General features: G+C 43.2%; 1 protein-coding gene across 3 annotated transcripts in view; it reads right to left on the bottom strand.

Moving 5' to 3' along the window:
• WNT11 (Wnt family member 11) overlaps positions 1–25,860 on the bottom strand; it is a 160,648-nt gene that overhangs the window by 9,515 nt on the left and 125,273 nt on the right. For all 3 annotated transcript variants that reach the window (XM_040340021.1, XM_040340020.1, XM_040340019.1), the window contains exons 4-5: positions 16,746–17,023; positions 14,095–14,387 (exon numbers count right to left, since the gene is read on the bottom strand). In XM_040340021.1, coding sequence (XP_040195955.1) covers positions 14,095–14,387; positions 16,746–17,023 — 571 coding nt within the window. The remainder of the gene's footprint in view (positions 1–14,094; positions 14,388–16,745; positions 17,024–25,860) is intronic.

Raw genomic sequence — 25,860 nt, 5'->3', positions numbered from 1 at the left:
TTCACATTTTCTGGAGTTCAGCTTTAATGATAGGTCCACTTTTAAAGCCAGCCATAGATGGTTCAAATCTCGGTGGTCCCTGCTGAACCAGCTGAGATTCAAACCTTCCATGGGCTGGTTCAGATTGTGACTGGGAAGTGAGAGAGAGGGCATGTAAGGGAATTTGAATAATCTATGGGCAGTCTGACCAACTTGGGTACAACTAGCATGTCAGACTGTGTTGATGGGGGAATCGGGCGATCATCTATGGCCTTCCTAAGGGTCAATTCTTTCGAAAAATTATATTTAGGTCAAGATGGAGCCTGGCGGACTGAGTCTGCCCTTGACTTCTTATATGTCTTATATACTTAGTGAGAACCAGGGGTCAAGTCCTGAGGAAAAAAGTGTGGGAACTCCCAACTAAGATTCACTCCCCCACCCCCAAAAAAATAAAAAATTATACGCTCATATGCATAATTACTAAACCGCATGTTTTTTGTCTGTTTTTTTTTTTTCGAAAAAAGAAGCAAGTTCTTTCTAAATCCTGCGATAACTCGCGGCAGACCTCCACAATATCTCCTGGGAACAATGACAAAAGCTCCCAGGAGACATTGCGGCATCGAGGAAGTGACGGAATACCCGCACACTACCCGATGAATCCATATACAGGAAGCCCTGTAACATAAACGATTACTGAGGTTCGCCTGCCCCTGACAGTGACTCGAGCCACTTAGTGAAGGATTGGCTCGGGCCGCTCGGCTGCTTTCGGCTGCTCTAGTCCTGCAAAGGGAACTGCGTTCCTGCTGTGAGAAAAGTGCAGGAACTCCGTTCCCACGCGTTCCCGCAGGACTTGAGCCCTGGTGAGAACTTCCTATCACAATGCTCTGTTCCTGCTCACCTGGGAGCTTCTATGCTTCTCCTAAACCAGGGGTGCCTAACCTTTTGAAGAGGGAGGGCTACTTAAGCAACTTGGTAACCAGTCGAGGGCCACAATGAGCGGAACGGGCGGATGTCGGGTCACGGCTACTCTATAGGCCCTCCTATCCACCCAGATGAAAGGGTATGAATTCTCTTCTGGTTTTCAGATAGGAGGTAGGTGAGTGTAAACAGACATCTGTCTCTCTATAGAGGTGAATTAAGGGTCCCATTTGGTTGGGCCGATCGTGTGAAAAGGGCCTAAGACTGCTTTCACACTGATGTGCTGTTGGTTACCCACACTTTGGGTGCAGCATAGTGCACCTGTGTCTATCCTGCGGGTTAGCTGAACTTTGCCATAGACTCCACCTGTGGCAAAAGCCGGCGCTGTAGAGGAAGCATCGGCTTATGAGGCTCTGCTGCTGCTTTCTTCCTCTACCACCAGCTTCATTTACAACACTGATGATGTGGTATAGCGGGTCGGCAAGCCTGCGATCTGGGCTTGCCAACCCTCCATTCTAGAGAAGGAGGTCGCGGGCCACATCAGAGGGCTCCGCGGGCCACATGTGGCCCCCGGGCCACTGGTTGACCACCCCTGTCCTAAACATTTGTGTGTTCCAGGTACTCCCTTTTACATTCTGCACTATTTAAAATAAATAAAAATCCAGTAAGGTTGGCGGGGACCCCCTGATAATAGCCACAGCTTGTGTGAAGACCTGGGAACTCAGCCAGAGATCTCACCAATGGGGTCTTTTAAGAAAATATCAAGTGCTTGAAAATAGAACTTCAGTTGCTTTGTTTTGTGTTTTTGTTGGATGGTATCTAGCTTGTGTAACATCATCAGTTTATTCAAAGTTTTTTTTCTTAGATCCCTCTTTGACGGCAGTTGGGGTTGAATCCAACATGTCATTATGAGTTTTTTGGCAACCAATAAACAGAAGTGTTCAAATTTCATCAATTGGGTTTCGATTGCTGCTGGTTGATGGATTACGTGAAAAAGGGTCGTGACTATGGTTGGGATTCTTTTTTTCTTAGTGAGTTGGAACATGAAGCCAGAAGATTTGAATTTAAGGACAGTGCCACAAAAGGTGGTCAAGCCCTGCTATGTCCTCATGGCGTTTGGGGTATTTTTTTAATGTAAAAAATGAGGATCTGGTCTAACTCCACAAAGCATTGAAATATCAATTGGGATGCGCTGATCCCGTAAGGGATTAGCGATCCGCAGAAAGGTTCTGCACCGGAGCCAGTTGTTATAGATTGCTACCCTCTGCACCTCATCACTGCTCTTTACGCTGCCTGGCTGAATGAGCCTGATTGTACAATCAGCCTGGAACCAGCAGTCTGACAAGCTCACTGTGTATATTTTATGGAAATATTAATCATATTGTGCAATATAGCTCAGGGGTCTCCTGGGTAATGTACACAGGTCATAAAAATATATTCCTGTCAAATCAAAGCCTACACAGGATGTGATGGAGAACAGCGTTCAGTAGATACACAGTCCCCGTAGTAGTAGTCCCAGATAGCAGGGCGTGGGCACTCACATGCCACAGGCAGACACTATTCAGCTGCGCTATGGATTGTAGGAGGATATTTGAGAAGCTAAGATGTACGAACATCAGTGTTATACAGTAAAACCTGAAGTAGAGATACAATGTCATATTATTCGTCTGCATGTTTCTGCAGCCTACTGTGGAGACAGAGCAGGCCTTAGGGTTCCTTAGGGTTTGCGCACACAAGCAACCGCCTGCCTGAATGAGGGAGCATGTGTACATCTAGGACCGGGGTGTCTCAATTACATTGTGGGCCACATCAGCAGTGTGGTTGCCCTCAAAGGGCCATTTGATTCTGGGTCGCACTACGTACAAAGTGCAGAGTTCAGGATTTTGTCAGGATTATGCTACATACAGACTGCAGGGTTCAGCAGTGCGCTGCGTAAAGAGTGCAGGGATTCAGGGATGTGCTATGTACGGAGTGCAGCGATTCAAGAGTGCGCTATGTACAGAGTGAGTGATTCAGGAGTATGCTACATACCGAGTGCAGGGAGTCAGGGGTGCACTACGAATGGAGTTAATGGATTTAGGGGTGCGCTATATACGGAATGCAGGAATCAAGGGTGCGCTATGTATGTAGTGCAGGGAGTCAGGGGTGCGCTACATACGGGGTGCAGGGATTCAGGGGCGCGCTGCGCACAGAGTTCAGGGATTCAGGAGTGTGCTATGTATGTACTGCAGGAAGTTAGGGGTGCGCTACGTACGGGGTGCAGAGATTCAGGGGTGCGATATGTACAGAGTGCAGGGATTCAGGAGTGTGCTATGTATGGACTGCAGGAAATTAGGTGTGCACTACGTACGGGTTGCAGGGATTCAGGGGTGGGATATGTACAGAGTGCAGGGATTTAGGAGTATGCTATGTATGGACTGCATGGAGTTAGGGGTGCGCTACGTACTGGGTGCAGGGATTCAGGGGTGTGCTACGTACAGAGTGCAAGGATTCAGGGTTGCGCTATATACAGAGTGCAGGGATTCAGGAGTGTGCTATGTATGGACTGCAGGGAGTTAGGGGTGCGCTAAGTACGGGGTGCAGGGATTCAGAGGTGCGCTATGTACTGAGTGCAGGGATTCCCGAGTGCGCTACATACAGAGTGCAGAAAGTCAGAGATGCGCTGTGTCCAATGTGCAACATTTCATTTCCACCCCTCCTTGGGTTCTGACCTCTGCAACCATCACTCTGCCCATATCCCCCCACCTCTGCACACATCTTCCTCCACACCTCCACAGCCCTCAACCCCCCTCCCCCACCTACCAAAGCAAACCTCACATTTGTGTACTCTCTCCTACCTGATGTAAGTTGGCATTTACAAGAATGCTTCCATGGCCACTACTGCTACAAGTACTCAAACGTCCAACTTTCAAGATGCAGCCGCTGGATGTAGATTAGAACACACAGTCGCTCAAGTCTATAATTAGGATTGTAGCTCTACAGCCTCAAATAAACCACAATGGCTCAAAATTGAAACAGTAATGCATCATACACACGATCGGAATTTCCGATGGAAATTCAGACGGACTTTTTCCATCGGAGATTCCGACCGTGTGTATGCCCCATCGGAGTAATTCCATCGGAAATTCCAATGAATTCTATTGGAGTTTACATAGAAAACATGAACATTTTTCCCCGATGGAATTTCATCGGAATTCCGATGTGAATTTGGTCGGACAAAGGTCCGATCGTGTGTACAGGGCATTAGGTACATAAAGGTGAATAAAACACCTGGACCAGATAGTTTACACCCATGTGTCCTTAGAGAGTTGAGCCCTGTTATTTCAATTTTTAGAAATTCTATTAACAGGCTTGTCACTGATCGATTGGTGCAAGCCTATAATTAAAAGGGATCAAGGTCTTAAAAAAATAACTAAAGACCAGTAAGATTAACACCTGTAATTGGTGAGGTACTCAAAAGTTTGACTACAAGTTTTTACTAGAAAACAATAATATATGCAATAACCAGCATAGATTCACAAAAGACCAAAGATGTCAAACAAATCTACTTTTTTATGAGGAATTCAGCAAAAACCCAGACAAAGGAGAGGCTGTGGATAGTATACTTGGACTTTTTAAGAGCATTTGGCACAGTTCCCCACAGACGGCAAATGTGTAAGGTAAAGTCTATTGGCTTCGAAAATTCAGTTTGTAAATGAATAGAAAATGGTCTAAAAGTCCCTGTTCAGAGAACAGTGATTAATGGTTCCATCTCTGAATGGCCTAAGGTGATTAGTGGTGTACCCCAAGGTTTAGTGTTGGGACCCTTACTTTATAACTTATTTATAAATGATATAGAGAATGGCACTAAGGCTCGGATAACACTAACCAAACTCACACAGGACCCTTTTTTGGTCTGCTCCCATGCGATTCGATTCATGTCCCAACTGTCAGTTCGCAGTGAGCTATGCGAGCTGAAATGGGGGGTGTCATTAACATTGTATTGACACCCCCAGCAGTTCGCATATGGCTGCCTTGCGAGTCAGGTGCAATGCGGGAACCCGCAGTGGATTCGCAGGGTTCTCTCATCACACAAGTGTGAACCAGGACTGAAAGCGCTATCAGTAGCAGGCAACGTGGCAAGTGACACGGGGCTCCTACTGATTCTGCATTATGATGAGTTGAACTATTTCATTTTATATTACAATGTAATAATAGAAATAATGCACTTCAATCTTCCTGACACCAAATTAACAATGGTGCCGGGATGATTGAAACACCAACACCAGATGTTTGGAGTATCTTTATCTGCTGATTGTTAAACTTTCTGAATTACACATATTGCTATTGTGGTGTAGGATCTGGGTCTGTTGTTCCTCCATTCCCTTTTCTTTCCTTCTTTCTTTCCTTCCTTCTCTCTCCTTATTCCCTCCCTATTTCTTTCTCTTTCCCTTTCTTTCTCCCCCCCATTCATCTCTTCCTTTTCCCCCATCCTCTTTCATCTCAGACTTTAACCACACACCCTTTAAGCCATGCCCAATATTTAGTTTGGACCACGCCCCTTTACTCGCCGTAGCTCACTGAGTGTGCCACATTTTCCCACCCCCTGCTACACCATGCCTACAAATGAACGACCCGCCCCCTAATTATGATTATAATGTTTCGACAGGGGCGCAGTTTCAGTGCTTGCCATAGGCGCTATTTTCACTACATACACCTCTGTGCATTTGTAAATCGTTATCATGTCCCCTCTCAGCCGTCTTTTCTCCAGCGAGAGTAAATGTAGTGCTTGTAGTCTTTCCTCGTAATTGAGGTCCTGCAGTCCCCATAGATTATTGTTCCAGGGTATATCAGATTTTCTTAGGGGATTACAAAGGAATTGTTTTTCCTGTTGGAGCAAATTTGGATCATGCTTTATAAGATTTGTGTTGCCTTCCTCTGGATCAGATGAAGGTTTAGGGTTCTGTATAGGTAGGTTTTCAATGTTTTTTTTTTTTTTTTAATTTCTGTTGGTTGAATTTGAATGATGTATCTTTTTCTAACCTATGTAACTTGCATTGGCCGGTAGAGTACTATACTTTTTTTGTGTGGACTACCAGCTAATAAAGAGCAGAGATCTCTATAGTCCATCATTCAGAAAAACAATGAGAGTTTCTGAAACTAAAGAAGCATTTCAGAGAAAGAGTTTTGCTCAATCATTGAAGCCAACCTACCTTGCCTAAGGACAAGTTTATTGTCATGAAGCAGACTATTAGTGATCATCTTTACAGTAAGAGACATCCTGCTATGCTGGTGATACACAGCTGGTGGATGTGATAGTGTGTCTATGATGTATACATTACACTGTACACTGGATATATCACATTGATACTGTATGGAGTCACCATTGTCTATCAAATCGCTTCTATTCAATGATGCAGCATTTAAAACTGGCCATAGATATTCTATCATGTCACTTATCTTCTATGGCAATTCCTCCCCTAAGGCAGGCCATAAACCAGTCATTTTTTTTTTGTTCATTCAACTAGCAGGTTGAATGACAGGAAATTACTCGTCCCCCCATCCACAGATTTGATGTGAATGGGGGAATCCCTCTTGCTGAGTCTTTGTAATCTCCCAGATAGCAAGCAATTGAGCTGCAAGTCTGAAAATGACTTGCTAATTTATTGCTAGACTTGCCAGGCTTCACATGTTTTTGCCACAATTGCAGCAAGTCTGCATTGCATGACTCCAGATCAACTTACTTTGCAAACATTCTGCAAATCTGCTGCAAGCCCTGGTTCAGTTATATTGTGCAAAAGTCATCCCACCACAGGGGTCACTGTGGCTGAATTTTCATGCTGTAGACTTCCACAGCTCTTGCTGTACACTCACCACTACAACTTTAGTCTTGCCACACAAATTTGCTACAAATTGGAAAAGAACTTGTGCTTCAAGTGTTCGCCAAGTGTACAACTTGCCAGTGAAAATGTGCAGCAAGTTAACAGACTTACAAATGTGTGGCAAGTTATCCTTGCTATCTGGGCTGACAGTGGGTAGACTTCTGCACCGTCAGAATACACTCATCAGCACCGCTGGCTATATTTTCAACAGGCTATTGATTAACTTGTGTACACCAGCCTGCCCATACACGTGTAGCGCCCCCTTACTTTCAGTATGGGCACTACGCTAAAGTTAGTGGGGAATGGGAGAGTTCTTTTCCAATCAGGAAGTGGGTCTTGAGACCCGTCACCTGACTGGCTAAAAGGACAGGTGATTCTATTGGATGCTTAGGAGGAGGAGGGAGGAGCTGCATGACGGAAGAGGTCACAGGAGCCACTGCCTGCCACCCATAGAGGCCCGGAACCCGCCTACTGTCCGCCGCCTGTAGGAGCTCACAACCTGCCTGCTGCCCGCCGCCTGTAAGAGCCCGCAACCCGTCTGCTGCCCAGCCGCCTGTAAGAGCCTGCAACTTGTCCACTGCCTGCCACCTATAGGAGCCCGCAACCCGCCTGTAGGAGCTCACAACCCGCCCTCTACCTGCTGCCTGATGCAGAAGAGGAGGAGAGGACACAGGAGCCGGTGCCAACCATCCGTAGGAGCATGCTGCGTGCCGCCTGTAGGAGCCCGCAACCCACATGTAGGAGCTTGCAACCCGCCCGCTTCCTGCCTTGGCTCCTTCCTCTCAGTACCTCTAGCAATAAAAATCTAACATCGATTTTAAAGCAGAGCTTAAGCCAAAAATAATAAGATAAAACATTAATTGCCCATTAAGAGTTAAAATAACAAAACCAGCTTTTGCTGCTATGTTCCTGGATTTTTCTGCCACTACACATCCCCAATCTAATGGCCAGCATTCTTCCATCCACTCCCTTTGAGCCCAGGTAGTCCTGGACTTTCCCCAGCCTGTGACTGGACAGTGATAAGAGAAGCAGCACATGAATGAGCTGATCTCTCTGTCACTCTGCTCTCTCTCCTCCTATCAACATGCTTCATGTCAGCACATAAATTGATTGGCTCCTTGTACTGCTTGCTACTTCCTCTCACACTCCAGCCCTGCTGTACAGGTATTGCAGGAGGCCAATAGTAATTTGATTCAGGTACGAACACTTATTGCATTTAAGATGCATTAAGTGATTAGAGAGTTACCATAATTTGTGTCTTAGGCCCCGTACACACGACCGGATCTGTCCACTGATACTTGTCCGCGGACCAGTTTCAGCGGACATGTTCGGTCGTGTGTACGGCCTATCGGACCGTTTTCCAGCGGACATTTGTCCAGCCGACCGTTTTCCAGCGGACAAAAATTTCTTAGCATGCTAAGAAACCTGTCCGCTGGAAGCCTGTCCGTCGGACATGTTCGGTCGTCTGTACAGACTCACCGGACATGTCCGCTCGGCCGCCATCCCTCACATGTGTCGAAATGATTCGAAGCAATGCGTGGAAGCATTGACCTTCCAGGGCCACGCACGTCACCGGTCCGGCGGACCGATTTCAGCAGACAGTGCGTCCGTGTGTACGAGGCCTTATATCTGCCGTGGGTTCAACTTTAAAACTTCCCCACTGTATGCAAAAACAGAAATAAATCATGATTATATTCTAGCGGCCTCCTTTCCCACAATTGCAAGTTTCTGGAAAGATGGATCTTTGACAGGATAACCATCAAGTCTAAGGATAGCGCTGCTAAAATAACTTGGCTACACTGACACCGTTTTTATGAATCTATTTATTATTTTATGCATGTATGGGCTCATTAATTATCTAGTGAGCGGGCTGCTTGGTTTGGTTTTGAACATATTTCTGTAGGACCCTTGAGAGTCTTGCTGGAACAAGGCAGAGTTTGTATTTACAAATAATTTGCTGACTTCGTCCAACGGCTCCTCTTTAATCAGAGCCGATAATGTGTTTTCCAGGGTCAGGTAGAACCTCATTAGATGGAAGTTATAGGGTGTGCGCTTATAAGATCGCAAACATGATGGGGAAGAGAGTGTCCAGAGCTGAGATGGAGTTTTCTCTGCTTATTGACAGTCATAAATCCACAGAGCTGCTTCGGGATGTGATGCTCTGGGAATTCTACTCAAGATCGGCTTTCAGCATGAAGAAAGAAATCCGGGGGAGATTTAAATATATATATTATTTGGCAAAGTGTGCGTCTGGATTCGGGACAGGAATAAGAGAATTAATGTGACCCTGCACCTTTCCAGTGTAAGAAAAATCTTCAGGTTCATTTAATACTCAGCCTCAGGCCTCGTACACACGACCTAGTTTCTCGGCAAAAACCAGCAAGAAACTTGCTGGGAGATATTTTTTTTTCTGAGGAAACCGGTCGTGTGTACATTTTCGTTGAGGAAACGGTCGAGAAACTCAACGAGCCAAAAAGTGAGCAAGTTCTCTATTTCCTCGACGGGAATGGAGAAACTTGCCTTGTCGAGTTCCTCGACTGCCTAACAAGGAACTCGACAAGGAAAACTATGTGTTTCGCCCATCGAGTTCCTCGGTTGTGTGTACGAGGCTTCAGCCTCACTGCATATACTCACCTAACCTTGGCTTCCCTGCCACTGGAGCAAAGATATATATCTGGTACTTCCAGTTATGGAGAATATGTAGCGCCCCTCATGCTAGGGATGAGCCCGATGTTCGAGTCGAACGTAAGTTCGACTTGAACATCGGGTGTTCGCCTGTTCGCCGAATAGCAAACAATTTGCGGTGACCCCACCCCCCTCTGACGCCACAGGGAAACCGCAGGAAACCCCTGTGGCATCAGAGGGGGTGGGGTCATCCGTGTACGTTACCAGTTGGCCCCACCCTCAGCTATATAAGAGCTGTCAGAACGAGAGTAGCGTCTCTCGGTGGGAGCCTCCTATCGAGGCGCATCTGTAGCGGCTTTTTTTTCTCCCATCGGAGCGAGATGGATCTACATCGCGGGACTTTTTTCTTTTTTAATAAACGACTTGTCCCAAGCTGGCTCTTGTTTTTTTTTTTTTTTAAATGACTTTTGTTCCTTTAGAAATGTTATTTTGTTGCAGGGACGGTTCTAAACACGGGGAAAAATGCGCCACTTTACAGGCATACTATACACACCCCAGGCACGAAATGTAACTGAATTTTTATTGGTTCACTTTAAGCATTATTAAAATCACTGCTTCTGAAAAAAACTGCCGTTTTTAAAACTTGTCCCCTGGTGCAGGACCCAGGTCTCCAAACACTTGTTATGGCAATAACTTGCATATAAGCCTTTAAAATTAGCACTTTTGATTTTTCATGTTCGTGTCCCATAGACTTTAACAGTGTTTGCGTGTTCGAACAAATTTGTTGCCTGTTCGCAAGTTCTGGTGCGAACCGGGGGGGTGTTCAGCTCATCCTTAAGGGATGCCTAAGTACCCAATTGCCAATCCCAAGTACTGGGTGCCAAAGTACCCAATTGTCAAGTGCTGTCACATGGTGGTGGGGAAGAGTCTTTAGCACTGTGTGAGGCCCCGTACACACGACCAGTTTCCTCGGCAGAATTCAGCTTCCGACGAGGACCTCGGCGAGGAAATAGAGAACATGTTCTCTATTTCCTCGTTCTATGGGAGCTCTCGGCCCGCCGAGCTCCTCGGCGGCTTCAGGGCTGAACTGGCCGAGGAACTCGATGTGTTTGGCACGTCGAGTTCCTCGGCCGTGTGTACGGGGCCTAACCCTAGCCTAGATAAACTTGGAGCTAACACAAGGCTTTCTGGCACCAAAGGCCAAAGCAGCGATGGAGTAATGAAAAGAAGGTGCATTGGTTGTCTTTTCCCTGTCATGCCCCATAACATGGACACAGAAAGAACAGATCCATCATAAAAACAAATGGTTGATAATTGACTGCCCAACGTTTATTGGAGATATACATATAATTACTTTCTTTCCAAATTTGTGCATGGAATCATTCAAGCAAGGGTGACTTTAAATTGCAATAGCCCTTAACATTGTAGATTGCATTAGTTTATCAGCAACCAACTGGAATGGTGTATTTCTTATGACCAACCTATCATTTCTAGTAATTACCGTATTTATTGGCATATAACACGCACAGGTGTATAACACGCGCCTTCATTTTAAGAGGAACGTTTCTGGACAAATAAATACATTTTAAATAAACTTTGAAGCAAAATAACGGTCAGTGCCCATCAATGCAGCCTGATAAATGCCCATCTGCAGCCTCAAAATTGCCCATGAATGCAGCCTTATCAATGCCCATCTGCAGCCTCAAAATTGCCCATCAATGCAGCCTGATCAATGCCAATCTGTAGCCTCACAATTGCCCATCAATGCAGCTTGATTAATGCCCATCTGCAGCCTTCCCATTGCCATGAATGCAGCCTGATAATGCCCATCTCAGGGAGGAGGCGCGATAAGCGCTGTCAGATCACATACAGCGAGAATCTCCTGTTTACTCAGCGGCCTCTTTAATTCAAAGTCCCGCCTCCTGGACCAGCTTCTATGATAGACGGAACACTTGTCCAATGCCGGCCCAGGAGATGGGACTTGCTATTACAGAGGCTGATGAGTAAACAGGAGATTCTCGCTGTATGTAATCTGAGGGCGCTCTTACCGCCCCCCCCCTTCCCGTTCTCTCTGAGGTATCCCGAATTGCAGTATCGCATATAACACGCACAAATTATTTGTGCAGCGGGAGGAAGAGTGTCTCTTTGTTGGGGTTAATAGGAGAAAGAGTGCCCCATAGTTGGTGTCAGTGGGAGGAAGAATGCTCCATTGTGGCCCATCATTGGTATTAATGGGAGAAGTAGCGCATCATTGTTGGTGGCAGTGGGAGGAAGAGTGTCCCATTGTTGGTGTCAGTGGGAGGAAGAGTGTCTCATTGTTGGGATTAATAGGAGGAAGAGTGCATCATTGTTGGGAGTAATAGGAGGAAGAGTGCCCCATAGCTGGTGCCAGTGGGAGGGAGAATGCCCCATTGTGGCCCATCATTGGTATTAATGGGAGAAGTAGTCTCCCATTGTTGGTGTCAGTGGGAGCATAAGTTTGTTAGACACCCCATACTCAAAACATGAGCACTAATATGGAGTTGTCCCCCCCTTTTTTTCCACAATAACATCCCCATTTTTCTAGAAAGGATTTCTAGAAGATTTTGGTCCGTTTCTGTGGGAATTTGTGCCCATTCAGTCAAAACAGTATTTGTGATGTCAAGTTCTAATGTTGGATGAGAAGACATAACGAGCACTCCAATTCATCCCGAAGGTGTTCAGCAGAGTTAAGGTCGGGGCTATGTGCAGGCCACTCATCAAACTGTGTCTTTCTGGAGATGGCTTTGGGCAAAGGGGTACAATCATGCTGTGGGTCTTACTCAAACTGTAACCACAAAGCTGGAAGTGCACAACTGTCTCAAATGTTTTTGTGTGTTGTAGTATTAACAGTACCCTTCACACATGGAAACATCTGAACTCAATAATTTCACTTGACTGAAGAGCATAGGCTATAGCGCATATGAGAAAATGGAAAAGGGTCAAGGAAAACATGCAGAACCTTAAAATAAAGTGATTTAAGGGTTTTTGGGACTAGGATTGTGGACAATATGGTTGTAAAGTTTGCTTCCGCAGGGCTGGATAGAAAGAAATACATTTACAATACTTTAGTCAATTAAATTTTGTTTTAGCTTTAGAAAAGTATCCTGACATCACTCCTACTGCAATGAAACATGTCAAAAAAGAATTCACTCAGCCTTTCATCGCCTGTTATAACCAACATCTGCTTTTATGTCCTTGGGCTCCATACGTTGTTCCTCGTTCAGAAGTCTGGTAATAAATGTTTTTGATTCATTTCCAATAAAAGCATGTTTCTCGATATTCAACTACATTTCCTGAACACAGTCTACAAAACCCATTGAGGCACGCATGATTCACAAGTTCGCTTGAATCTATTACTTTCAGAAGTTGCCTAAAAAGGTTCATTATCATAATGCGTAGACAGAAACTATGAAGCTGCGATTGTCCAACAGAGCTGAAGGGTTTGAGATATGAGTTGTATGCAAGTCCTGAGTCACTGGCAAAAGCCAGCTTAAAGAGGAACTTTAGAAAGACCCAATTCATTCCAACAAGACCATGTTAATTTTCCTGTTGGACTACTAAAATATTCTAAGCTGTTATGCCGCGTACACACGATCAGTCCATCCGATGAGAACGGACCGATGGACCGTTTTCATTGGTTAACCGATGAAGCTGACTGATGGTCCGTCGCGCCTACACACCATCGGTTAAAAAACCGATCGTGTCAGAACGCGGTGACGTAAAACACAACGACGTGCTGAAAAAAACGAAGTTCAATGCTTCCAAGCATGCATCGACTTGATTCTGAGCATGCGTGGATTTTTAACGGATGGTTGTGCCTACTAACGATCGTTTTTTTTCCCATCGGTTAGGAATCCATCGGTTAAATTTAAAGCAAGTTGGCTTTTTTGAAACCGATGGTTAAATAACCTATGGGACCCACACACGATCGGTTTTGACCGATGAAAACGGTCCATCAGACCGTTGTCCTCTGTTTAACCTATCGTGTGTACGAGGCCTTAGATTGTTATGTGTTGAGTCTTCTTTCCCTGCAGAAAGTTCAAAAGTTTGCCGTGTGCCGTTGCTGCTCCCCTCAGCACCTCTATTCTGAGCAAAGAACTTGAGCGACTTCAGTCAGCCAAGAAATCATGGAATCAGTTTTTAAGATCTTTCTAGATTGCTTTTTGTATATATTTTTGCATTACTGGAATAGTCGTAAGTCAATGAACCATAGTAGCAAGGTTTGTGACTGTTCTGTTGGGGTGATCAGTCATTGTTTCTGATTGTTTTAAGATTTTAGATAATCCTTTAGATTTACGCAAGGTAATAGCCATGGGGTATGATTGTTCTACTACTGTGAGTGTTCTTAGTTTGTGCAGGTGATTCATTGGTGTTTGAAGATGAACTCATGATGAGTGATGGATTGTAGGCACAAGTGGTAATCAGGTTGTGTGCACTTTATTCAGAAGATAGAAGGAAGATAATAAATTAAATCAACCTTTTAATTTCCCAACGTTTATAGAACCTGCTTCTAAATATGAACTTTTTTGCTAATAAAAGTATTTTTTCCCCCTAGAAATACTAAATACCAAGCACTGACTTTGTTTATAAAAATCTACCCTATAAAATGTGAGTTTTCAGTCATAATTACAGTACTAATACCTTAAAATCAAATGTTTTTAGTGTTGTGGTCAGGCATCCTCTGACTTACCGGTCTTGTGTTCCATGTGAACCCAACTTTTCATTTTTCAAACAATAATCTGGTGAGCTTTGGAGGTAAATCAGTTCTGTTTCCAGCACTGGTCTGATGTCTAGGTCCTTTGGTACCAGCTGTTTCCGTGTACCCATGGGCCGATGAACCACCTTTGTGGCTGACAAATATTTGGTTTTAAGGTCCAGAGCAATCTCACGAAGTTCTTGAAGACCTCTCCAGCAAGTCTTAATAGAGCACGAACCCGAAACTCCATGACATTTACACTTCATCTCCAGGGAGCCTTTCAGCGCCTTCAAGAAAAACACAAGTGTATGTATGAAAGAGTCATAATAACATATTGCAGAGAACAAGAAAGTGTAGTGACTCATAACAACCTATTAGATTTCACACTTCATTAACATTTTGTCTGTCAACCAACAAAACATGACTTCTAAATGATTGTGCAAATGCACTTTTTTTGTTAAAGCCAAGGTCTGTATCTTCACCCTAGTGTTGGGTGTTATATGGATGGTACTGTAGCCAAATGGTTACTACTTCCGCTATACAAGAGGCGAGTCTTTGTTATATTTGCATAATATTATTTCAATAACTCAGACCAATGGATATAAATGCTAAAGTGTGTGTGGTAAGGACATTAGATCCTCTGACAAAGGGACACATGATTGTGTGTGGTAGGGATCTTAAACTGTAAGGTCCTCTGGGGCAGTACAGATTAGTGTGTATTGTAGAGACTATGGGCCAGATTCACGTACAATCGCGGCGGCGTAACTTATCCTAGATAAGTTACACCGCCGCAATTTTTCATCGCAAGTGCCTGATTCACCAAGCACTTGCGATGAAAACCTACGCCCGCGGCCTCCGGCGCAAGGCGGGCCAATTCAAATGGGCATGTGCTCCGTTTCCTAACTCCCGCCGTGCTTTGCGCGGCGACGCGCGTAGCGTACTTCCGTATTCCCGGACGGCTTACGCAAACGACAATGATTTTTAAATTTCGACGCGGGAACGAGGGCCATACTTTATATAGCAATACACTTGCTGACTAAAGTTAAGGCACCAAAAAAAAGTGTAACTAGGCGACGGGAAAATATACTAGCGTCGACGTAGCGAACGCGAAAAACCGTCGTGGATCTGCCGTAACTCCTAATTTGCATACCCGATGCTGGTTTACGATGCAAACTCCCCCCAGCGGCGGCCGTGGTACTGCATCCTAAGATCCGACAGTGTAAAACAATTACACCTGTCGGATCTTCTGGCTATCTATGCGTAACTGATTCTATGAATCAGTCGTATAGATAGAAACAGAGATACGACGGCGTATCAGGAGAAAAGCCGTCGTATCTCATTTGTGAATCTGGCCCTTAAACTTTAAGATCCTTTGGGGCAGGATCCGATGAATGAGTGTGAAAGGAAGGCTGTTCTTTAAGGTCCTCTGGGGTAGGAAGAGATGAAGTTGTATGGTGGAGACGTTATACTGTAAGGTCCCCTGGGGCAGGGACTGAAAATGTGTGTGGGGTCAGGACATTACATTGTTAAGTACCTTGGGGCAGGGACAGGGAAGCATGTGTGACAGGAACAATATTATAATACTGGATTTATATAGCGACAACCCTTTGCTCAGCAGTTTACAAAATAAATGGAGACAGAACAGTTACAATGTCATTTGAAACATAAGGTGGAGGCGAGGTAGGCTTCCCTGAACAGATACATTTTTTAGGGATCACCTAAAGGCAGACAAAGTAGAAGATAACCGGGCAGATTAGGTTAGGGAGTTCCAGAGGATGGAAGAGGCTCTACATAAGTCCTGGAGGCTTAGAGGCAAATGTTGGAGGTGATGAGGGAGAGCAGGAAATCTTGGAAGTAGCTAAATGGACAATTTGGATAATATTTCAAGATGAGGTTGGCGATGTAGTCTGGGGGCTGGGAGTGAAAGGAGATAGTTTGGGTAGACATAGGCCAGTGAAAGGGAGTTACAATAGTTAAGGCAGGGGATAACCAGGGAGTGGATTCCTTACTTTGAGGTGTTAATGTACGAGATTTAGTCAGTGATTTGATGTGGGACTCAAAGGAGAGGTCAGAGTCTAGTATTGCAAGGCATGGCCCTGGCATGCAAGGAGGAACTGATAGCTGTGCTATTGATCTCGATGGTAAAGTTGGGGGTGGAGGAGAATGGAAATATTGCAAGCTCTGTTTTTGAGATTGCATTTAAGGAAGTGGTGTAACATTCATACTTATATGTCACTTAGTAAATTAGTGATATTTAGGATTGAAGGAGTGAGCGGAGGAGTATAACTACAGATTTGGGTGTCATAGGTATAGAGCTGGTATTGGAAGTCGATAAAGGCCCATAAAGTTCTTTATGAGTGTGTGTGGTAAGGAAGTTAGGTCATAAGGTCCTCATTCTTTCGTTTTTTTTTCAATAATTATTTTAACAATATTCTTATATGAAAATAATTAGCACTTCTTATGCCCTGATGTAGTACATTGGTAAAAGGTGACGGTTGATTTCCACTGTGAAGATTTGGCATTGGAACTGTCTTGGTTTCACTTTTTATACTGTAGATAATCAGTTTATTGGATATATAACCAAAGCAATACCTATCAAACTTAGCATGTGATTGATTGAACTAAGGATTCAGAAGCACTCTTACCTGCCTCCCTACTTCACTGTTGTGTAGGTGCATAAGCTTATTGGCTTGGGAGCCTGCCTTCTTCATCTTCATTGGGGCATCAGAGAACTTAGACCCCATCATAATGCCATAGTTGAGGTTGTCAGCACATCCTCCCCACCGATACCCTGGGGCTGGTGCCTCTCCAGGGATAGGACCACACGAACACCCAGGAATGTCACCTGAGGTGCAGGCCCTGGCAATCGTATGACTGATGGTGGCCGCAGAGAGAGCGTACACAAAAGCTGACTCTCGTGTCCCTGCAAAACAGAGAAAAACCATTGGTTAATGGACAGTAAGAGGAATGATGTGAGAGATACCATACATAAAGGATAATGGTCAGGAGGAAGGTGAATACTCAGTAGGTGGTGCTTATCTAAATGCTAAGGGCCAGGAGGAAGAGAAACTCAGTAGACAATGGCCTATCTATAGGTTAAAGGGCAGGAATAGGAGTTACTCAGTGAGAGTAGGTTAAAAGGCAGAAGGAGCAGTAGGTACTCAGTGGGAGGTAACTTATTGATAGGTTTTTGAGAAGGAGGAGGTGCCCATTGGGAGGTGACTTATCTATGGATTCATGAATAGGAGACGCTACTCATTGGAAGGCACCATACCTATATGGTAATAAGCAGGAAGAGGTAATCGATGGGATCTCTAAGTTAATGAACAGTAGAAGGTTCTTACTGGGAGGTATCAGAAATATATTTAAAGGGGAAGGGGAAAGGGGAAGGCGCAAGTAGTGTCACTGGGTGTAATAGGTATCTTTGAAATAAAAGGTACCTTGGGGAGGTCAACCGATAAGTGGCGGTGCTGTTACTGTAACCTTTTTAAGCATATAAATAAATTAATGAAAATGGATAAGCTGGGGGATGGGATGTAGTCTAAGAAAAGACTATAGAGTTTAGATCAAGGGGTTACTGTTAGTAGCAGAAAGTGACCAATAAACTTAATTAGAAGTATATCAAAAAATAAGTTTTATTTAGCACGGTGTCGTGCAATACAAAAAGTAATCAGATATTAAATCCGATTAGTGTTAAAAGTTCCTTTACACATGTAACAAGACTGACAGGACTCACAGAGACTACAAATAACGGCGCCCGTCTACGCGCGCTGAAAGTTCACACATCAGTAGCATGCATCATGGGGGTAAGGTAAATTTTTAAATTCACGATCATGTATCGTGGATAGTAAAGGCTAAGTGTCTATATGTGGGAAACTGGAAGTCTCACCACACTGATGTTACTATGTTATCAATTTGATGCATTATCTGGTGGGTGAACCTTGGGAGAGGGGGAGGTGTAAAGTGTATCATGTCAGAAAAGGCCCCAAAATAGTTTTAGAAAAATAGCAAAAATAAATAATTTAAATAATAATTATTATAAATCTGATGGAAGTCCATAAATGATGTTAATCCAGGGTAATGTAATTAGTACTGGATGACTATTGAAGATTCTGGCTATATGATGACTTGTAGGTCAGAGCTAGTAATGATACTTTGTTAGTATAATTAGTTCAAGCCAAATAAGTAGTGTCAATATTGATTGATCAAGTAATAAAGTCGCATTGGAAATATTGCTTTGCATATCCGTTGTAAACAATGAATTTGAATAGACGAAGCAGTGATCTGTTGTTAGTAATATACTGTACACTTTGTGGTTAGTTCTGATTTATATAGCGAATCAATTATGGTTTCATTCCTGATGGTTGCAAGATTTTTCTAATAGGGTTTTGAGAACAATAGTAGACCAAGCACTATAAGGAGCTGTTTGTCATGGCATATATTGTGGTTCCATGACAATTGAACAAATTGCTTTGCATTTCCACTTGTTACCTTAACGTGAATACAACAAGGTCTTTGATTGTCCAAAGTAAATAAAATTACAGACCTGTGTTTGTTGTGCATCTGGTTGGTAACAGCATCTATGGGAGTGCGGTAGCAAATTAACCAGTAGTGTTCCGTGGGTCCATATGGTCATTCGGGACCTTGATGTGCTGGTTTCAGTAGTTCCTCCTGTTGGTTTTTCACTGAACGTTTGTTAGAGAGGCTGCACGATAGACGCTGGGTAGCGTGTGTGCTAGAGTGTTGACCTGCTGGCAGCCTGTCTATCACCAGGCACCTCCTCGGTTTGTGTATTATGTTCCAAGGGAAGGCCGGTCGTTCGTTCTCCCTTCAGTCGGCTTAGCGCCGAGGTGGACGTAGCGGGCGTCGGGTTGTGACGTCGACGCGTTTCGCCGTGCTTAGTGGCGTAGCTTCTTCCTGGACGTGTTGCACAATTAGTCGGTGGGTGTTTTATATCGTTGCCTAGCAATCTTGCTTGATGTTAATCAGAGATAATGATCGCTATTCAAGTAGTGACGCTGATTGGCACTATGCGATGCATCAGTGTAATGGAACTTGTGGTTTTCAATGGAACAGACCGTAGTGTAGTTTGGTACTACTTTATTAGAATTATAGATACCCTGTATATGGCCATTGATGTCAGATACTGTTAAGGGCAGTAGTGTCATCATTTAGATGGTAATTTTTCGGTGATGAATTATGCGTTGGATGTTTTACCAGTACATATGTTTTTTTTAAAAAGAATATAATAACATTTGTTTATTCTTATTGCCTATAACAAGGTAAAGCTAGGCGGAAATAGAGATAATAAAGTATAGAAGATAGTGAGAAAAGTATAAATAGGCTGATGTATGGATCATGAAGTAGAGTTGAGGAATTATGTGTTATTGGAAATTAAGTATCGCTTAAATATGTTGATATCAAGGGATACAGTAGGGAACGAACAAACAAAACCACTGAACACAGAATAAGGCAATGCTGTTTTTTATGTGCAATGTTTCTTAATAGGATACGGTTTTTGTTGGTGAGTATCCCCTGGATCTTTGAATAACCACGTAATTTAGGGAATATTCAGATGATACAAGGAGAAAATTAGGAATTGAATTGCATTAATTCGGCCGTGTTATTTTAAAAGAAAAGGATGATGGTTAGCTGTTATATAATGAACGATCTATGGATTCAAAAAAACTTGTAAATTTAATTCGGTGTTTAGGCCGGCCGGCATAAGCGATTTTAAGCGATATATCCAGAATTTTTCTTTTTGTAACAGTATTTTATCGAAATCACCACGTCGGCTCGATAGCTTTAAGTGGTAGATGCCTTTTACTGTTAGTCCTCGCGAATCTCGGTTATGGAATTGGGCGAAGTGTTTCGACAGGGGCTTTTCTGGGATTTTTTCTTTCTCATTTATTTCCCTCAGGTGCTCACCAATACGTATCTTCAGGGGGCGTTTTGTTTTCCCTATATACATTTTGTTACAGGGACAGGTGATCATGTAGATCACACGTTCCGTAAGGCAGTTGATAAGATCCTTGATCTCGAAAGATTTGTCCCCCAGGGAGTCCTTAAATGTAGATGTGCGATCAACGTATGGGCAGATGTGGCACTTAGTGCAAGGGAACATACCGTGGGAGCGGGGATAATTTGTGAGCCATGTGGGATCAGGGACGCGTATGTATTCTGATCTAATCAGTCTATCGCCGATATTACGTGCTCTGCGTGCCACTAGCTTTGGTGTGTCACTGACTATGGTTGCCAAAGGTGGGGCATTAGTTAGTATGCCCCAGTGTTTTTCCAGGACAGTTCTAACTTCGCCCCACTGAGATCCGAAGGTAGTAATGATCCGTAGGGGTTCAGTGGATCTCTGAGGTATTTTATCTGTTAGATCTCTTTTGGATGTTAATAATTCATTACGGTCCCTGCTCGCTGCTTTTTTGCGGGCATTTTTTATTTGTCTATGTGAGTACCCGCGTTCTCTGAATCGATTGTAAAGGTCCTGGCTCTCGCGCCGGTAGTCACTTGGTTTAGAGCAATTTCGTTTAATGCGCAGAAATTGCCCTATTGGGATGCCATTTTTGAGCGAGGCAGGATGATGACTTGTAGCATGGAGCAGAGTGTTCGCAGCCGTGTCTTTGCGGTAAGTGCTGGTATAAATTCGTCCCTCCTCTAGTTTGATTTTTAGATCAAGGAAGGATAGTTCATGTGTGTGTGAGACATATGTCAAGCGTATATTGCGTTGATTGTCATTCAAATCACACATGAAAAGCTGGAGTTGTTCAGTAGTGCCTTGCCACAGCATGAGCACGTCATCGATGTACCGCCACCAGGTAAGTACATGGTGGCGGTACATCGGTGTCGTGTAGACATCCTCCGCCTCCCATAGTCCCAAGTGCAAGCAGGCGTAGGCTGGTGCCCACGCGGCGCCCATGGACGTGCCTCGAATTTGGCAATAATATGTACTCATGAATTGAAAATTGTTATTGGTCAAAGCGAACGCCAGCATCTCAGTGACAAACTCATTTTGGGGGCCTGCTGTTGGAAAAGTATCCTCCAGATAGGTTTGTACCGCCCTGATTCCTATTTCATGCGGTATTGACGTGTACAATGACTCAACGTCAACACTAACTAGAAGAATATTTGGTGGTATTGGTTCAACACTGAGATCCTGGAGCTTCGCTAATACATGCTGTGTATCCTGAACAAAGGATGGTAAATTGGTAACCATCTCTTTAAGTAGTCCGTCTAGATATTTGCCTGTGCACTCGAGCGGCCCCTGGCAGGCGGAAACAATAGGTCTGCCAGGTGGCTCCCTGAGATCTTTGTGAATCTTTGGAATAATATAGAATGTTGGTATATTATAGTTTTGTACACGTAAGTAGTTGTATTCCTTATTGGTGAGTAAGCCTTCGTCTCTAGCTAGTAAAAGTTTATAGTTTAGTTTTGAGACGACTAGTGGTAAGGGATTATAATCCAGTTTTTTATAGGTTGAAGTGTCACTCAAGAGGCGCTTTGCTTCGCGTTCATATTGTTTTTGGGTAAGAATTACCACGTTGCCGCCTTTGTCACTATTTTTTATGACTATGTTTGTATTAGACTCTAATTCATATAGGGCCTGCCTTTCATTGGCACTGAGGTTGTCAGTAAATTTTTTGCTCCAATCTATTTTCTCTAGGTCACTCTGCACCATGTCCAAGAACATCTGAAGCCATCGATTTTTTGATAATGTTGGCATTCTTAATGATCGAATTGTCAGATTAGGTCGTCGAATCATTTGAGATGGTTCATCATCAGATGATTGATTTTCGTCTAGTAAAGAATTCAACATATCGAGTGCTCGTTGGTCATCTGCTTCTAGTGGTTCTGGTTTGTCAGTTGTAGTATTGTCGTTTGAGAACAGAGATCGATAAAAAACCTTACGAAGGAATAAAGTAATATCTTTAAATACAGTAAATTCATCCATATTTGTTGCCGGCGAGAAAGTCATTCCTTTCTGCAGGAGTTTTAGATGATAAGGGGATAGTTTAAGATCAGTTAGATTGACCACCTTAAGATCGTTGTCGATCAGTGGTAGTTGTGTATCACACTTGCCCTTGGATTTAGTTAGTTCTTTTGGCTCCTCGTGTGTGTACGCTCCTGAGTACCTCTGGTTTGTTGTGGTTTTTTGGGGGGCTGTTTTGGCTTTGGGGGTGATGTTGGATGGTCGTCCAGGGGGACCCCGTGTTGGTCTAAAAAAATGACCGATTTTATTGCTCCCTCCTCTATATCACTCTGTGGTTTTGGGCGACGCTGTCGTGATTGAGAACGTGTTTGACGTGTCACAGACCTACCACGTGTACGATGTATCGTGAGGTCAAAAATCTCTCCCTTTTCGAAATCTGTTAGATCACGTTTGAATTTGCCCTGTTTAGTGATTTTTAAATTTAGTTGAATTTTTTCAATATCCTTTTTTAGTTGTTCGTTTTGTTTGGTAAATTCTTCCTCATCCTTAAATGCGTTTAGTTCTTGGGCACTGATTTGGATTTGTTGTTGGATGGTAATCAGCTGCTGTTTTTCCTCCTCAACTATTAGTTCCATAACCGCTATTCCGTGTTTTATACAGAGATCTTTCCATTTCGGAAGGAAGCTATCTGTATGCAGATGTTCTGCTGGTATAGTTTTATCCCGCAGACCTCTAGGGACTATTTTATGTGAAATATAAGTCTCCAATGAGGATACGTCCCATTTCCTATTCAGGTGTTTGATTAGGGATTTTTTATGTTCTTTAAATTTATTTTTGATTTCTTCGTTTTGGTCGAAGGTCTGCGGAGTATCACTATTGAAAGCAGATTGTATCTCTCTATCTATGTCATCGCCCAAAGTGAAGGCCATAACAGGTTTGTGGAATTCTTGATGGTGTAAATAGGGCTGTTCTGAGTATTTGATTATGTGACCTTGCTGGAAATGACCGTAGTGGTCAAGTGTGTAGTATCAGAAATATATTTAAAGGGGAAGGGGAAAGGGGAAGGCGCAAGTAGTGTCACTGGGTGTAATAGGTATCTTTGAAATAAAAGGTACCTTGGGGAGGTCAACCGATAAGTGGCGGTGCTGTTACTGTAACCTTTTTAAGCATATAAATAAATTAATGAAAATGGATAAGCTGGGGGATGGGATGTAGTCTAAGAAAAGACTATAGAGTTTAGATCAAGGGGTTACTGTTAGTAGCAGAAAGTGACCAATAAACTTAATTAGAAGTATATCAAAAAAGAAGTTTTATTTAGCACGGTGTCGTGCAATACAAAAAGTAATCAGATATTAAATCCGATTAGTGTTAAAAGTTCCTTTACACATGTAACAAGACTGACAGGACTCACAGAGACTACAAATAACGGCGCCCGTCTACGCGCGCTGAAAGTTCACACATCAGTAGCATGCATCATGGGGGTAAGGTAAATTTTTAAATTCACGATCATGTATCGTGGATAGTAAAGGCTAAGTGTCTATATGTGGGAAACTGGAAGTCTCACCACACTGATGTTACTATGTTATCAATTTGATGCATTATCTGGTGGGTGAACCTTGGGAGAGGGGGAGGTGTAAAGTGTATCATGTCAGAAAAGGCCCCAAAATAGTTTTAGAAAAATAGCAAAAATAAATAATTTAAATAATAATTATTATAAATCTGATGGAAGTCCATAAATGATGTTAATCCAGGGTAATGTAATTAGTACTGGATGACTATTGAAGATTCTGGCTATATGATGACTTGTAGGTCAGAGCTAGTAATGATACTTTGTTAGTATAATTAGTTCAAGCCAAATAAGTAGTGTCAATATTGATTGATCAAGTAATAAAGTCGCATTGGAAATATTGCTTTGCATATCCGTTGTAAACAATGAATTTGAATAGACGAAGCAGTGATCTGTTGTTAGTAATATACTGTACACTTTGTGGTTAGTTCTGATTTATATAGCGAATCAATTATGGTTTCATTCCTGATGGTTGCAAGATTTTTCTAATAGGGTTTTGAGAACAATAGTAGACCAAGCACTATAAGGAGCTGTTTGTCATGGCATATATTGTGGTTCCATGACAATTGAACAAATTGCTTTGCATTTCCACTTGTTACCTTAACGTGAATACAACAAGGTCTTTGATTGTCCAAAGTAAATAAAATTACAGACCTGTGTTTGTTGTGCATCTGGTTGGTAACAGCATCTATGGGAGTGCGGTAGCAAATTAACCAGTAGTGTTCCGTGGGTCCATATGGTCATTCGGGACCTTGATGTGCTGGTTTCAGTAGTTCCTCCTGTTGGTTTTTCACTGAACGTTTGTTAGAGAGGCTGCACGATAGACGCTGGGTAGCGTGTGTGCTAGAGTGTTGACCTGCTGGCAGCCTGTCTATCACCAGGCACCTCCTCGGTTTGTGTATTATGTTCCAAGGGAAGGCCGGTCGTTCGTTCTCCCTTCAGTCGGCTTAGCGCCGAGGTGGACGTAGCGGGCGTCGGGTTGTGACGTCGACGCGTTTCGCCGTGCTTAGTGGCGTAGCTTCTTCCTGGACGTGTTGCACAATTAGTCGGTGGGTGTTTTATATCGTTGCCTAGCAATCTTGCTTGATGTTAATCAGAGATAATGATCGCTATTCAAGTAGTGACGCTGATTGGCACTATGCGATGCATCAGTGTAATGGAACTTGTGGTTTTCAATGGAACAGACCGTAGTGTAGTTTGGTACTACTTTATTAGAATTATAGATACCCTGTATATGGCCATTGATGTCAGATACTGTTAAGGGCAGTAGTGTCATCATTTAGATGGTAATTTTTCGGTGATGAATTATGCGTTGGATGTTTTACCAGTACATATGTTTTTTTTAAAAAGAATATAATAACATTTGTTTATTCTTATTGCCTATAACAAGGTAAAGCTAGGCGGAAATAGAGATAATAAAGTATAGAAGATAGTGAGAAAAGTATAAATAGGCTGATGTATGGATCATGAAGTAGAGTTGAGGAATTATGTGTTATTGGAAATTAAGTATCGCTTAAATATGTTGATATCAAGGGATACAGTAGGGAACGAACAAACAAAACCACTGAACACAGAATAAGGCAATGCTGTTTTTTATGTGCAATGTTTCTTAATAGGATACGGTTTTTGTTGGTGAGTATCCCCTGGATCTTTGAATAACCACGTAATTTAGGGAATATTCAGATGATACAAGGAGAAAATTAGGAATTGAATTGCATTAATTCGGCCGTGTTATTTTAAAAGAAAAGGATGATGGTTAGCTGTTATATAATGAACGATCTATGGATTCAAAAAAACTTGTAAATTTAATTCGGTGTTTAGGCCGGCCGGCATAAGCGATTTTAAGCGATATATCCAGAATTTTTCTTTTTGTAACAGTATTTTATCGAAATCACCACGTCGGCTCGATAGCTTTAAGTGGTAGATGCCTTATACTGTTAGTCCTCGCGAATCTCGGTTATGGAATTGGGCGAAGTGTTTCGACAGGGGCTTTTCTGGGATTTTTTCTTTCTCATTTATTTCCCTCAGGTGCTCACCAATACGTATCTTCAGGGGGCGTTTTGTTTTCCCTATATACATTTTGTTACAGGGACAGGTGATCATGTAGATCACACGTTCCGTAAGGCAGTTGATAAGATCCTTGATCTCGAAAGATTTGTCCCCCAGGGAGTCCTTAAATGTAGATGTGCGATCAACGTATGGGCAGATGTGGCACTTAGTGCAAGGGAACATACCGTGGGAGCGGGGATAATTT

Source organism: Rana temporaria, chromosome 2 (assembly GCF_905171775.1).
Source record: "Rana temporaria chromosome 2, aRanTem1.1, whole genome shotgun sequence".
Taxonomy (NCBI): Eukaryota; Metazoa; Chordata; class Amphibia; order Anura; family Ranidae; genus Rana; species Rana temporaria.
Note: the sequence above shows the minus strand (reverse complement) of the source record. Positions and strands in the feature narration are given on the sequence as shown.